Source organism: Uloborus diversus, chromosome 2 (assembly GCF_026930045.1).
Source record: "Uloborus diversus isolate 005 chromosome 2, Udiv.v.3.1, whole genome shotgun sequence".
Lineage (NCBI taxonomy): Eukaryota > Metazoa > Arthropoda > Arachnida > Araneae > Uloboridae > Uloborus > Uloborus diversus.
The window spans coordinates 152283058-152298935 of NC_072732.1; the positions used below are offsets into that span (position 1 = coordinate 152283058).

Below are 15878 nucleotides of genomic sequence, written 5' to 3' on the forward strand. Positions count from 1 at the left end.
GGTTTCAAAGGCCAAACTTACTCAGCCTTTACAAACCATACAGATTACTGTCAACTAACAATAAGTCCCAAGGGACCGGCTAAAACGTTTGAGTCAATGATAGCTCAAGCTATGGGGAGTTCCCACAGCCCTTTTCAATAGTTGATACTCAAAGAAATCATTGAGATAATGGAATATTCAAGGTATAAGGCTTCGAGTTATCGTAAGTTGATTCTATTACAATTCTTAACTTGGCAATGAATGTATGCAAACTGCATATAGTAAATTGGTATTAATTCTCACATGTAAACCCTTAAAATTTTTATTGCTGCTCGAAATAGCATTCTCTACTTAGTAATTAGCTGACGAAGAGAAGATTTTTACTTTTGATTGGTTTACAATTCATGTATAAATTTAAGAACAAATTAAAAAATAATTTCTTCTTACCTGCAACAGCATGGGGATCTCTTAAAAATTCTGTCATATCGATTTCAATTCCTGCATCAAAGGCACTCTAAAAGTGAATCATTAAAACACAAGAATTACTCAAATTTACAGCTTATGCTTCAAAACTGATTTGACTGAACAACAAAATTGCATCATATACCTTGAGTTTTTTTAGTTTTGATGCACTTCCTGCAATACGTAGTAATCCCTGCAAAGCAAAAAAAAAAAAAAAAATCAGAAATAAGGTATTCAAATGTTTTGAAAAGAATGCAGTAATTAAAGAATATCTCACTTCTTCTGAGACTCCATATTCCAATAAAAATAAGACACATGTTTCAATGACTTGAGCTATTTGGCGATTTGTTACTCGTAAATGCTCATCTAAAGAGCCGCCATAAACAGGTTTCTGGGGATAGTCAGCTGCAAATATTTATAACAAAAGATAAACAAAAAAACAAAATAGAGTTCAGCAGTCATGAATGGTTAGATTCAAGAATGAGAAAGTAATATAAAATAACATGATGGAACTACATTTGTAATCTAAAGTATTGAAGGAAGCATAACATACTGAAAAATATTCCCAAAAAATATTAATAAATATTTAAAAATAAAAACATAGAGGGAAATGGTATAGGATGTAGAAAATATGTATCTGTCAATCTGTCGCTTTTCCCTAATAACTTTTGAGAAAATAGTCAGATTTAAACAAAAAAAAAATTTCTTCTGTTTGAAAAAAGCTCAAAAGAACGCCTCAGTTACATGTCTTGTTGTGAACAATTCCTTGTTAAATTTAGAGCAGTGCAACAAAAGTTAGGATTAGATTCTACAGTGGGGTGTTGGACAAAAATCAAAGTTTTGTTCAATGTATCTTAAACTACAACTAATTCTCCCCGACTGACCATTGCTATTAAACCACCACCTCTTCAAACAATAAAATTTCATGGGATAGAATTTCCCCCCATAAACTTAATATGAAACAATCAACTCTTGGAAAGCGAAATTTAAAATGATACTTAGTTCCCAAAAATATGCTAACACATTTACTTCATTTAGAATCAAATAACAGAAAAAAACCTTACACATATGAGTTTCTAAAATTGGAAGTGAGGCCTCTAAGGCTGCTAAAGCATTTCGATGATATGATGCTTGTAGCTGATGAAATTGGATCAATATGTGGGCTAACTGAGGTTCTTTACTGATTAATGAAAACATTTCCGTTGCAAGTGCATCCTGAAAATAAAAAAATTAAAGCATTGAATAGAAACAATTTCATTTAGTTCAATGCATAGTGTAAACTGGTTTATTGTTACAGCATATATTTTTTACACTACTGAAAAACAAAACAAAATTTTTAAAATATTCCTAAGCAGACGAATATTTATTTCTCTCTTCTTTTAACTTTTCATTATTCTACATTCAACCTCCTTCCGCTTACCAATCAAAAATTCATTGAAGTTGACAATTTTCTTTAACTGCCCATTATTCTTCTTGTACTGGGATCTCAAATGCATTAATGAACAGTAGAGAGCAAAAGTTTAGGGCATGGATTTTAAGCACATATAGAAAACTGAACTATTTATAATTAAGGGTGATGTCAAATGTCTTTTGGAATGGCTAGTACTCAAGTTTTATCAGGTGATATGATGTGCAGATATTATGAAGATCATTGGATATTATCTTTTTTTTTGAGCAATCACGATTGCTTATTGCTTTCATTTGACCGTTTTTGGTGTCCGTGCCTTTTTCAACTTGGACCACGGACACCAGCACCACCGCCCACCGTCCTCTGCTGGCGGCGCAGCACGGCGCGGCTGCTCCGGTTTTGAGCTATTCGATCTCCTAGTCGGAGACGTCCATGTCCTATACACACGCATGTTCACACACATACACTCACACATGCTTACGTGCATACACACAGGTCTACGCGCACACACAACTATGCACACATAGGAGGAGAGGCAGGCTTGGGGGGGGACAGGAGCCATTTCTACAAACAATAACTCCAATGAGTAGGGTCCTGTCTCAGTTCGTGATTGCGAAAAACATAATTTGGATTCAAAATTTCAGAATTCAAATTAATTTTTTTTTCTTTTTCTCTCCTCAATCTCTTTTTTTTGGGGGGGGGGATTCATTTGAAGTTATGATACTGTGGACAAAAAGGTACCAGGCTTTGTTTGCAAGCTTCACCCCCTTTCCCCCCCCCCAAAAAAAATTGTATCACAGCAGTTAGGCATAAATATAGTCTCTGATTAAGTATCTACTGAAACCAGGCTACTCCCATTTGTAAAATGATTGGACATTGATGAAGTAAGTTTCAAATAATTATTTAAAAAAAAAAATTCATTTGCAATGTTTTATACAATGATGACGAAACAGCTTTAGATTGCATAAAATATTTATTCATATAATATAATAAATTTCGTTTATTTATTTGTTGATTCATTAATAGTTAAGACTTGGTTGAAACTTTTTTTTAAATCTAGGTGGACAATCTTTTCAAATAATGTAGTAGCCGAAAAGGAATTAAAAATACGTGCTCATTAATTTGAGATGGCACTTTTGTACATACCCTACACTGTTCAACTCTTTGAGAAGCATCTTCCAATTCATCTTTCAGCTGATCAATCTTACCCATTGTATTTAAACTTGCATTTGATGTTCCCTGCAAACTATGCCTTTCTGCAGTTTGAAACCTGAAACAAAAATAAAAGAAAAATCACATGCATCCATACATACAGTGTGTATACACTGTCATTCAAAGTTAACATTAGTAAAATTTCGTTTGAATATAACATGATGGGAAAAAAAAACATATAGAATACACAAGCAGGATCCTGCCTACTATGTATGAAATTTGGAAGACATGAAACTGGTCACAAAATTAAATCTGAAAAATGGGTTAGCAGGCGATATGGCACCTCTAACAGATATGCAGGCTGTAGTTACTTCCTATTGGATATAAGGCTGATTATAAACATAACTGGTTTTCACACTTCAGAAAGTTGACGCAATCAGGTGTTCACAGTGGATGCCCAAGGAAGAGCTGAGAAGTGCCACAAAGTGTTCATGGCAACACTATACATGTATGTAATCGAGAAAGACTAGGGTGCTATAAGAAAATTCTAATTATTGAAAGGGTGCTGCAAATCAGAAAAGGTTGCAAACCCCTGGATTAGATAGTTGCAATGTGGCTTTGCATTGTTATCGATTAAAATGATATGAAGGCTACAGGGTTATCATTATCATTCAAGTAAACAACTTGAGTTATTTTAAAGAAAATTCAAGAACCACAAATTTACCCATTTTTGATATGTAAAAGCAAATGATAAATTTAAATCAAATGTTTTCCCAATCGACCTTCAAATGAATGATCATTTTCTCCCTTACTACTTCAAAGTGGCAAAACAACCAGAGAAACCTATAAAATTGCAGAAAATTACAATATTTCCTTATTCTGGAAAAGAAGCGAGAAATTCTAGGAAATTCTTTGCTGTGTGTGGACTTTTTTTTTTTTACAATGCGAAAAGATGAAATTGTGTTCAAAAAACAAAATATTGAATAAAACCTAAAAAGAGCTTATATGAGTCGGGGAAAAAATCAAGGCAAGTTTTCCAAGCTATTTTGCAGAACTCCTTGCAGAATTTGCAAAAACTAACTCACAAAACAATAAGTACTCTCTGTTACATTTACCTGCCACAAAAGTGCACAATTTTTTTAAACTAAATAAATCTTCAAGTCCATAAAGATTAATTTTAAACGAAACTGAAACAAATCTATTTTATGCTTTCTATAATTAGCTATTAATTGATCTAGGCTATTTTGAATGACTTTTGTTAAAATTTAATAATTATTTTTCGTTTAGAAATCTAACTTCATGCAGTTTCTAGGGTGAAAAGGATCTGAAGTTAACACACAATATATTTTTCTTTTCAGCAACTGATAAGAAAAGCCAAGTATCCTTCCATTTCACAGAGAAAAAATCTACAATTTTTAAAAAATGGCTACTACAGGTCACTAGCTACTAACTATAAATTTCAGCTTTTAGGTCTTTATTGCAGTTCACCGTTCTAATTTTAATTTAACTTTCTTTGTGAAAAATTTACTAAGCTTTTCTGTATAGTACACTTGAGTTGAAATCTAAATAAAATAATTTCAAAAAAAAAATAGGTTCAGTTTTCCCTTCTACGTTTAGCTAAAATGGTTTGATTCTATCTTTGCTACAATCAAATCAAACAATATTTAAAATTAAAAACTATAGAAAGAAATAAACTTTTTAAGACACGTATGACACTGAGAAACTTTTTAACTTAGAAATGAGAACACAACTTTTTTGAAAAGGTAAATCAAGAAAAGAAACACCAGACTACAAACCTTGTACGAGCTGAATCCATGTCTAATACCAATTTTCCTAACTGTTTCCTCAACTTGCTTATGTTATGAATATCATTCTGCAACATAAATCAAAATTATATATATATATATATATATATATATATATATATATATATATATATATATATATATATATATATATATATATATAAATTTATATCTATATATATACATATATGCAGACAGACAGATAGATATAGATATGTATGCATAAATATAGCACCAGGGCTGGATTTAGACTTCATGGGACCTTAAGCTATGTCAGGAATGGGGACCCTTTGTAGTCGGAAAAACTTTATGTTGGTTGTAAAACAGGCCATTTTTCAAGTTTTATTTCTTTCTTGAATTGACACTATAGGAGGAGGGCTATTAGAAGAGTGATGCAGAAATTTCCTTGCAATTATTATTTTTATAAATTATAGTATTAAGTATAATATATCATTAAGTGAGGTATAGATTATCCCCAATTTGAGAGATTAGGAGGTTTCTTCCCTTAGGAAAACTTGCGAAACATAATTCGATCTACGTATAATTCTGCATTTTGAAGCCTCATAAGGGACAATTAGGACAACAAAAATTTTACAAAAAAAAAAAAAAGGCAAACAAAAAGATTTTCAAAGTTGAACATTCTTTTAGAAATTAAGATCAAGCAAAAAAAAACTGTCTTTCAGTTCAATAAGTCGTTGACACTAAATAGACTTGCTCAAGTCAGTTGTGAGTTAGCTTTCATTCAAATGTAAACCTCTGCTGCAAAGTCTACATACTGAGAGCTATACTCTGATTTTGTCTTAGTGTGCTTGCTGTTTGAGAATAAATATGTGTTTATCATTTAGATTATGAGGTTTCATGAGATTAGTGTAGTTGCTAATTCTAATAATTGTAAAGATGATATTTGTAATTAAATTGTTGCATTCCTAAAAAAGACTCAAATATATTTCCCTTGCAGAAAGACTTGTCTTACAGGAATAATCTTACAGGGGAAAAAAAAAAGAAACTAGGCGTTACACATACCTCCAAAACTGCAGAAATTGGCTTTAAAATAGTTCTCTCTATATCATTATAATATTCTAACAGCTCATTTCCAAGCTTAGTTTGTACCTGTGCACATTCTCGCAGAGTATCACTGAAATAAACACAATATTAAGTACTGAATTCTTACAAATATCTATATGTCATAAACAAATTACTACAGAAAATATAATGCAAAGCATACTTAAATGTTTTTAAATATATTAATAGCAGTAAAATCCAAGAATATGAGGGATATTGTAATACAATGAAGCAGTTTATAAGTTTTTGAAGGGACTGTATGAAAAAAGCATACAAATGAAAAAAAAATGTATAGCAGGGTACATTAATGTGTAGTAAACTCTGCAGGGCCCAAATAAAAAAACGTATAATTGATAAAAATAATTGAGAGAAACTTATAAACGGTGCTTCACTGTGTAATTAAACATTACTGAATGTATTTTGTAAAGAAAAGTATTCTTCCCAAAATTATTCAGACTATGCTATTATCAAATTCAACACACATGTCCTTATTATATTTTTATTTTGTTTATAAAAGCTGAGGAAGATTAATGATAGTCCTTAAACATTAGTTGCATATAGTACCTTAGTCCCTAAATTTACAAGCTATAAACCAAAGTAGCAACTATGTCAGGGATGCTCACCTAGGGGGGTTATGGCACAGATTGCACCATTGAAATTTTTAGGGAGGTTGTTTTGGGGGATATTTTTCATTATTGAGGGGGGGGGGTGCCCTTGCCCTTAGGGGGATGGGCACCCCTGACTATGTTTTAGTTTTTGTTAACAGCAATGAAAACAAGCAATAAGTCCAAGCAAAACACTTCTTACAGAAATTACAGATCTTTAGTTAAGATAACCAAAAAAAAAAAAAGCTGGATTGGAAGAGCTCTTGTAAGAGATAGAGAGAGAGTCTGGGGTCTAGCAAAAATTAAAGTTCATGATAGTTATGAGCTACTGATTCATCCTTCATAAAAATCATGATCAGTTCTCAAGGTCCACTGTTCAACAATCCAAGAACTAAATAAAAATGGTATCATTTTATTCCATCTACAAACTGACAAGAACAAAATAAGCTTGGAAAGTAAACATTATAAGAAATTTAATTATGGGTGAATTTATTACATCTGATTCTGATACTTTTTGTTGAAATCACTCATGGGATTCCTTTTCACAGTGAAACAGGAAGTGGCTGACAGATGTAGGGTAAATTATGATGCTATTTTAAATAATGCTATTTTGTTCAGTAGTAAAAATTCATCTGGTGGTGAATTATGGGAATGTCTGGGAACTCTGGACTCAATGACTCAATTCAAAAATGGGTGTTGAAAAAAATGAGCCAGTTCTGAAAACAGAATGGGCATTTAGATTATTATAAAACTGTACTTAAAATCAATAGAATAAAGAAAGGGTGAAAACAAAACTTGACATTTGACAAAAGAAACCAGATAACTACTGAAATTTGATGTTTCTGAGGCATTACAAAATCTGCCGGTTTAATCAGGATTTATAGGGTTCAAATTTCCTGGTAGATGGATCTACCTTGAAGTTATAGAACTGTTTACAGTTGAACAAAAAATTTTATTCATCAAAAAATGAGAAAAAGGAGGGAGGTAGCACTCAAAGCTTTTCAGCATTAAATTACTGCCTTTAAGCCAAGGCAGAACTGTGTCTAATATATTAACGATTCGGTTACGACATTCAAAGACTGCAGTTTCGTCCTTGTCCTGGATTCATTGGTCTGGAATAGTCGATAACCGAACTGGTGGCAGATGCCTAAATGTCATCTTGTTGAAACTGAAAGTGTCAATTAATTTATTCCTTTGACCATAACAGGGATTTATTGAATAATTCAATTTATTTTTGATTTTTTAAAAAAGTTTTTAACAATATTTTTACAATAAAAAAAGCCTTTTTTAAAACCTTTACAAGAAGTTCGGCTAAAAACAAACTACTAAAATATAAACAGTTTTTAAACAGTAAAATTTTGATACAAAGTATTTTTCTGGATAAATGTTTGCATGAGATGCTGAATAAATATTCGCTTCAAGAAACTAAAATTTTAATACATTTTGATTCAGTTCAAAAAGTTGTTTTAGTCATTTAGTTTGATTCAGTTCTAAAACATATTATAAAAATGCTTCAATGTAAAAGAAATTACACAGAAATAACAAAAACTTACCCCAGAAGTGAATTTTTGGAAAAACTATTTCCATTTTCTAACATAGAAGCTCCTAATGAAACTTGAGGAATTTTTCTCTAAAAAGGAATAAAACATTTTTAATTATTAAAATTAGTTGCACAAATTAATGAATGGTCACTTTTAATTATTATTTACATCAGAAAACAATTAAACCACCAAAGCAATCAAACTCAAAAAAATACTCTGATTACTGTAATTTATTATAACTAGGGAATGAAAACTAAAAATATTTCAAAATATGAAGACAATATAATTAAACAGAGAAATTATTTCCACCAATTTCTTTCAGCGGCTACCTTTATAATTTAATAAAAGCCTCCTTGGATTGTTAGAAGTAAAGATGGGGGAAAAAAACAATTATTTCCTTTCTTTTTCACTTCCTAATATGTTTCCAAGTTATGAATGAATTTTACGCCAATCAGAAAGTATTTGTTAGTACTTTCTACAGGCGCAGATTTTCCAGCAGTAGTCAGAAGTTGTGCTATTGCTCTTTCTTCTCCTGGTTCACAATTGAATTATGTATAGGTTTTCTAAGATTCCAATGAAGACATTTTTTTAAAAAAAGTGTCTGAATAACAAGTACAATTCTTCATTAAATTCAAAGCAAATTAAAATATATAACTTCCAAAAGAGTACAATTTCATTTTTAATTGAAATCAATGCTAAAAAAAACTTGAAGTGATTTAAATAGAGCCAATTTAAATCCAAAGACCTTCCTAAGAAAGTTTCATTGGATTCCCAAACCATGGTCGCACTTGATTTTTGTATAGCCCGTGACAGTAGCTGAAACTTACGGCAACAAAGAGGGCACTACAGGCAATCCCTATTTTCCGTTCTTACAATCAAAATGTTCAGTCCCTGTCCAATCAAAAATAAACAAACTTTTAAATGTTGCAATGGTTTGGTGGACACACAGGATCTGGTTCAGCGCCTCTTGCAGTCAAAATGGGCGACATATGAAGCTTCGCTTTTTTTTTTTTTTTTTTTGAGAATTTCAAGAGCAGATCATCTTAGGCGACTAGTTGCATCAGTTGAATACAGAAAAGTTATAAATTGTCAAGGCCTGAAAACGGAAGCAAATCGTGTGCGACCATGCTCAAACATAACAGACTTAACAGCTGATAATTTAGCACGAGAAATATTAAAAGTGCAACCAATTTGGATATTGCTTTCCTACTTGAGAACATTGCATTCCTACAATGAGAGCCAAATATAAGAGGTGCATTAAAATATGTTTATCCAGAAAGAAACTTAAATGTGCAACATTTTCTTAAGATTCATCACAGCCCAAGATTCCAACTAGTTAAAAAAGATCCTTCATAAAATCCTAATCAATCAGAACTTACTCTTTATAAACTTCTAATTGACCAAATCGGACTCCTCAAACTTGTTTAATAATAAAGCAGCATGCAAATCAGAAACCTAATATAATCTGGTCATCATTTTGGTTTGGTTTTTGAAATTTCATAAAAAAGAGTTGATTTTTTTTTCACTTACTTTTTTTTTTTTTTTTTCTGAAATTCACAAAAATAGGACATTATGAAAATTCTGGACAGACCCCTAATATATTTATTAGATTACATACAATCTAACATTGCAAAAAATTACAGTTAATTGTTATACACTCATTTAGCATATTTTTACACCAATCTAATTATTTCCCGATTATGTTTTAAACTTGTGAGAAAGTTTTCAATCATTTTTGGTACTGCTACTGGTTTTTTAATGGTTTATAACTATCTCATTGGCTATACCGTTAATTTGTTGTTTTATTTTTGAACTGGTTATTGTCCACTGCTTTGTCAGATGTCTTTTTATCCATAAACTCACTTCTTTTGAATTTGTAATCCTAAAACACATGTTGAGAGTTTTCCTGAAAATTTTTGCATTATCAACATTATGTTATTACCTTTAATCAATCAGCACAGTTTCTCGTTCCAGGAATACTCAAAAAAAAAAAAAAAAATTAAAAAGTAATTTGTCCACCTACTACAAATAATAGGGAAGGTGATTGATTACCAATTACTACCACACAAATTGAATGAAACAATACACCATATTACTTAAAGCTGTCACATCAATGAAAGAAAGTGCTAACAATAACACCAAAGCAATTCATCAAATGCGACAGTAAGAAGCACGGGGATGTAAGTGGCCGTCTTTCGAGTAAGATCCAAATTTTCTTGTCTTAAGACAGAGGAGAGGTTCACATTCCATTTGTACTGGTTATCTCCAATTTTTAAATTTTGCCACTTACATCCCTTTGCTTCTCACCGTTTCAAATAAATTGTTGAAAAAAAATAGAAAAAGAAAACATACTAGACGTTTTTCAGTGGAAGTTTCAGATCCAAAATCAATCTGACAAGATGCAATTTTCTTTTGGGTGTTTTGACATGACACTCTGATGGTCTCCACTCGTTTCTCGGCTGTCACCAAGTCTTCTGTGAGTACTTCTGTTTTCTCAGCTCTGAGCAAAGAGAAATCACACATCAGAAAAGAATAAGAAAATTCAAAATGCAACACAAATATGTACAGCTACAGTTCGCTCTATGTTTAATGACTTTCAAAGGACCACAAAAAATCGTCCATAAGTAGAAAGCGTCCTTAAATAGAACGCTTTTAACACTATAGTGGACCATCTGGGATCGTGAAAAGCCGTCGTTAAATAGAGAAAGTCGTTAATTGAGCATCGTTAAACAGAGAGCCAACTGTATTTAAGGATATTCTACATTATTTATCAGAAAAGGAAAAAAGTAAAAGGATCTAATCTATTCCGGCTACAGTAATGCCAGGTGCGGATTTCAAGTGGGGAGCATGATCCCAATTTAAATGGCCTGATAAAGCTGCATGTTGAGAACTTATATTTCAAAAAATGCGCCCCAGACCTCCTATTCATGCCCAAAACTGGCTCAATGAACTCCGTTCTGGAAATAATCAATTCTAAAACTAGCAACTGGATCTACTCTCGACTAGTTCATTAAGTAGTCCAAGTTTCAGACACAAAAAAGAAAAAGACTTGTATTTACGGATAAATTTAAAATTAAATGATAAAATAATAAAATGAAACTAAAAGTTTCTCATTTTAATTCAGTTCAAACATAGATTTTTTAAGGAACACAGAAAAAATTACTAAATTTGATATAGAACCAGTTAAATAAAAGATTTGGTGAACCCCAAAAGTTCTGTCAGAAACTTCAGTAAAAGCAAAATAAACCTTAAGTTAGTGAATCTCCCTTCGGTACATTAACATTAATCTTAAAATTTCAGCCAAATAATCAGCTTTGACTCAAATTTTATTAAGTGATGACTGCTTTGCAGGGTTGGCAAAAACCCGGGTTTTTTTAAAAAAGCCCATGGACCCAGGGTTTTTTTAAATAAAACCCAAAAAACCCAACTAAAGCTGGGTTTTTTAAAAGAAATGTGGGTTTTTTTTGTCTTTTTTTAGGGGAAAGGTAGGGTACTCATAGCATATTGTAGCATAAGTATATGGACAAAGCACAAAAATTGTCTTGATAAAAAAAGCTGGAAAATTCAGCGTTTTCTGAAGAAAGGTATAAAAGACAACAAAATTCAAGAATGGTGAAGTTTCAGATTTTTTTAGTTTCTATGATTACCAACAGTTAAGGCAAAGTTACTTCTTGAGTGATAAAATCTATTGTTTATTTGTTCGTTTTTAATTTCGACATTTTTTTTTTGTATTTTACTTTATTGTATTTCATTTTGTTATGTAAAGCTACTGTAGAACCTCAAGTAGTTTAAATCCCTTTTTACTGAATTCCAGCTTAATCAAGACATTTCTTTGAATTTTATGTTGCCTGTTTTTCTATTTCTGTGTACAGAGTAAGAAATATTAAACTTTTTCGTAAGATAATGAAAATACTGTACATCCTATTCCGTTTTCTGTCCGACCATTTGTAAAACCTGTTAATTTCTAAAAAATATACCTTGTTTATTCAAGTTTTGTGACGTGTTGGTTTGCAGAAAATAATTCACATGAGAGCCTTTTAGCTAAAGTAGTATCCTTTGTACAATCTGCAAATATTGAGAAAATCTGACGTGACAGGACTTAGTCAAGATAATTTGAGTTCCTTATTGACCAGTTGAAGGAAAAAAGTTAAATATATTTATTTAAAATCTTTGAAGCATTTTTTAATGCCCTTAAGAGTTAAGAAATACTATTAAAGTTCAAAATTCATTTTTTATGTCCATTGCCTATTATGAAGAAGAAATAAAAAAGAAGTTTAAATTGTCAAAGTATTTAAATTAATTATTTAAAAAAAAAAGTTCTCAGAAAATTTTAAAAAACTCAAAAGTGGGCTAAATAATGGGTTTTTTTAAATGGGTTTTTTCAAAAAAACCCATTGGGTCCAATCCAATTGGGTCCAGTCCGGTCAACCCTGCTGCTTTGGGATTGTTTCTGGTTAAAGAGAGTGTATAAAATATGGTACCAAACTCTGAATCTACGAAATTCTTTAATTTGACAAGAATTTCAAACATCCAGCAGATTATAATATTAGTTTTGACATTAATCATATTAGAAAAAAGTATTAGGTACACAGTAGCGTAACTAGGGGTTGGCAGGAGTGGCTCAGCCAACGGTGCGGCATTTCGACTGATTTAAAAAAAAAAATTTAAGAGGTTTTTTTTTTTTTGATCAATAAATTTGAAAAATGCCTTAAAAATTTTTTAAAAAAAGCTCACAAGAAAAAGAGCTGGGGTGGGGGTATGTACATATATACACATTACACATACATAACATCTAGTACTGAGAATGAACATTGGACGTCATTGAAAACAATTCCAAAAAAGAAAATAAGAAAAAAAAACAATGCTGCCTCCTTTTTGTCGAATCAACTAATCTAAATGTTCAAAAAAAAAAAAAAAATGGAGGTAACAATGACCTCCCATGTGGGCAACCCTGGGGTGGGGGGGGGGCGCAATTTCTGAAAAAAATCAGTTTCCTTCGGGAGGATAATGAGGTTAAGATCCTCTTCCCCCATGAAGAAGTGAAAATTTATCCATATACAGTAGTAGTTATTTTACGAGGGCTTATTTTACAGGATTTGAATAACACACGGTTTAAGCTTTGGCATCTTAGTTTTCTTTTATGCAAAAGAGGCACCGCAAACAAAATTTCCCCCTCCCTTCAATGAATTGTATTTTAGCATGCTCGGGTCATTAGTCACTTTTTTATTGGTTTTCAGTTTCTGAAGTAAAGTTATTAAACTCACACAATTCAGAGCTCACGGAAAAAAAGCTTTTATTAAGAGGATGAAGCCAACGAGAATACCGATGGTCAAAGAATGACACATTGAAAACATTGAGTCATTCTTTGCCATGGCAAATGATCTTTTTGACTCGTGAGTGAAGGAAGATCCTATTATAGAAGTAATACCAGAAGTAATAGATGTGTTAATGCATAACAAAGAACTTCGGAGAAATATGATTAATGGCTGCCAACAGACTATCATTACGAGCTATTTTTATAAACAGTAAGTTTATTCATGATCTCCTTATACACCTCTATACGAGGGTTACTGAACAACCATAATCTGCTGAGTTATCCAAAAACGCATTAATATCGTCAAACCTGCTAATAAGCTAACAATATTAATTTAAAGGGTACTATTACTGGAACATAGCACCTTACTTTTAAGAAAATTTATAAGAAACACAATTGAAAAATAAAAATATAAATGAATGAAGGACATATGTACGTATACATTTAGCAATCTCGAAGAAAAATTCTCAAATTAATTCTATCTTTACAGCTTAATTTATTAAATTACTTTAAAATGATTTTCATTTATGAGATAAATTCTTCAAAAATGAAGTTAACGAAAGAATATGGTTCTAGAAAACAAAGATAAGAACAAGCTCCTATGCACAAAAATTTCGGTCATAGAATCGATACTTATAAATAACAGCTTCATTAACTGTACACTGACAGTTCATGTAATGCTGGGTTTAAACACTGAAGATTACCTTAAAAAGGTTTGATCAGCTATTTGCTTGACACGGAAGAATTGTTTTTTCATGTTGATCCAATCTTACACTAAAACATTAAATCAATAATATTTGTAAAAATATCGCTTAAATACCAATTAAAGTGCTAAAAATTAACTCAAGCGTATTCATCTCATGACTACATTAAAAAGAAAACATAAGGAACATGAAATTTTGAAGGGTTGAGTTGTTTACAAATTGCGAGCATTAATAATGACGCAAGATCTCAACATATTAGTCATATGGTTATCTTAGTGCTCCTTGCTCTTATTTTTCTTTGATTAATCACTGACCCTAGATAGAGTCCTAGAAAATATTAAAAGTAAAAGCGCTATATTTTCCATTTTTCAATGAGAAGCACTTCGTCACGCCTTCTCGAACGCAGAGTTTCATTTTACGCGGGAGTGAACGGTACGCAATCCATGCGCTTCTAACCAGACAGTTAAATTTGGGCGTACATTTTAATGTACAAAACAGTCCTTTACATCACTTGCTTCACTTGTCTGTTGTCATTTTAGTTATTCTTACATTTTAAAAACCGCTGCTTTTACAACAAAATGCTATGATCCGAATATACCTTCTGCCGAAAACACCGGAATAGAATCATCGGATACCACGTGAGGAGGGAGGAGTCAAGTGCCTTCTTGGGAAAAACAGACAATTGTTTAATTTTTTTCATTTGTTTTTCCCAGCTTCTTTTATGTTTTCTACTTTAAGAAAAATGTGCCGCATCGCAAAAAACCAATGAAAGAGCAAAAACCTGCAAAACGTTTGCATTACCATTGATATTTCTTTCCAATTTTCATAAGTTTTTTTTTGCTTTTTGAGCAATCGCAATTGCTTATTGTTCTCATTTGACTATCCTTGGTGATACGCTGATTTTACTTTTCCCCCGCCTTCCTCTGCAGCACCACCGTCGACCGGCCTCTGCAGTAGGCGCGCCTCCTCTGGTGGCGTCCATGTCCGACACACTCACGCTCACACACACGCACACCTTTATACATATACACACACGCCTACGTACAAACACACGGGTCTACGCACGCACATAAGCCTACACATGTACGTACGCGTGCCTGCACACGCATCCAGGCACGCACGCACGCACACAACTGTACACACGTAACCTCCCAGGAGGGGGGGGGACCAGGAGCCGTTTCTAGAAACAATAACTCCTACTAGTTTTGTTCTTTCGCAACTCGTGATTGCGAAAAACATAATTCAAAATTTCAGAATTCAAATTACATTTTTTTTTTTGGATCAGTCGTTGAAATTACGCCACTCCTGGGCCGTAAACAGAATATATTTTCGGGGAGGGTTTGAAAACTTTCATGCGGAGCTTTGCGCTATTTGTACTAACGTTCAAGTCGTCGGGTTATTTATTATGAAAGCGTTTTATGCGATTAATATTATTCGAGTTTTCGAACAATATTTTTTGGAAATTTTTAAATATAAACGAACACTTAATTTGTCAAACTGAACTTTTCGGAGGGGGTTAACCCCTAAGACCCCCCCCTCCCTTGTATACGGCCCTGCTCCATTCTATCGTTGCCGAACGCTAGCGGTCGCACAGGTGAAACCGAACATTGTTCCCGAAGTTACCCCTATTTAATACATTCAACTATCAACTATCAAAAAGGGACCTCTGACCCTCAAACTATGAAGGACTGAGGGCCAGGCGCCTTACCTTCAGAAGACAACACAATAGATTGTGGTGCCATCTATGGACAGTTCGAGAATTTAGAACCAGGCCAGGAGTCGAATAACTTTCTGGTCTGGCATCCCCAGAGGTATCGTTTCACTTGGAGGACATTGTGACCACGAG

At 32.5% G+C, this 15878-nt stretch overlaps 1 protein-coding gene across 1 annotated transcript in view; it reads right to left on the bottom strand.

The window, feature by feature from the left end:
* LOC129216603 (rho GTPase-activating protein 44-like) overlaps positions 1–14104 on the bottom strand; it is a 34033-nt gene extending 19929 nt beyond the window's left edge. Inside the window, exons 1-10 of the mRNA XM_054850819.1 lie at positions 14033–14104; positions 10367–10514; positions 8027–8103; positions 5830–5941; positions 4798–4874; positions 2996–3119; positions 1506–1656; positions 719–846; positions 587–634; positions 427–493 (exon numbers count right to left, since the gene is read on the bottom strand). Of these exons, the coding sequence (XP_054706794.1) occupies positions 427–493; positions 587–634; positions 719–846; positions 1506–1656; positions 2996–3119; positions 4798–4874; positions 5830–5941; positions 8027–8103; positions 10367–10514; positions 14033–14085 (985 nt within the window). The 5' untranslated portion in view covers positions 14086–14104. The remainder of the gene's footprint in view (positions 1–426; positions 494–586; positions 635–718; positions 847–1505; positions 1657–2995; positions 3120–4797; positions 4875–5829; positions 5942–8026; positions 8104–10366; positions 10515–14032) is intronic.
* Positions 14105–15878: the final 1774 nt, after the last annotated feature.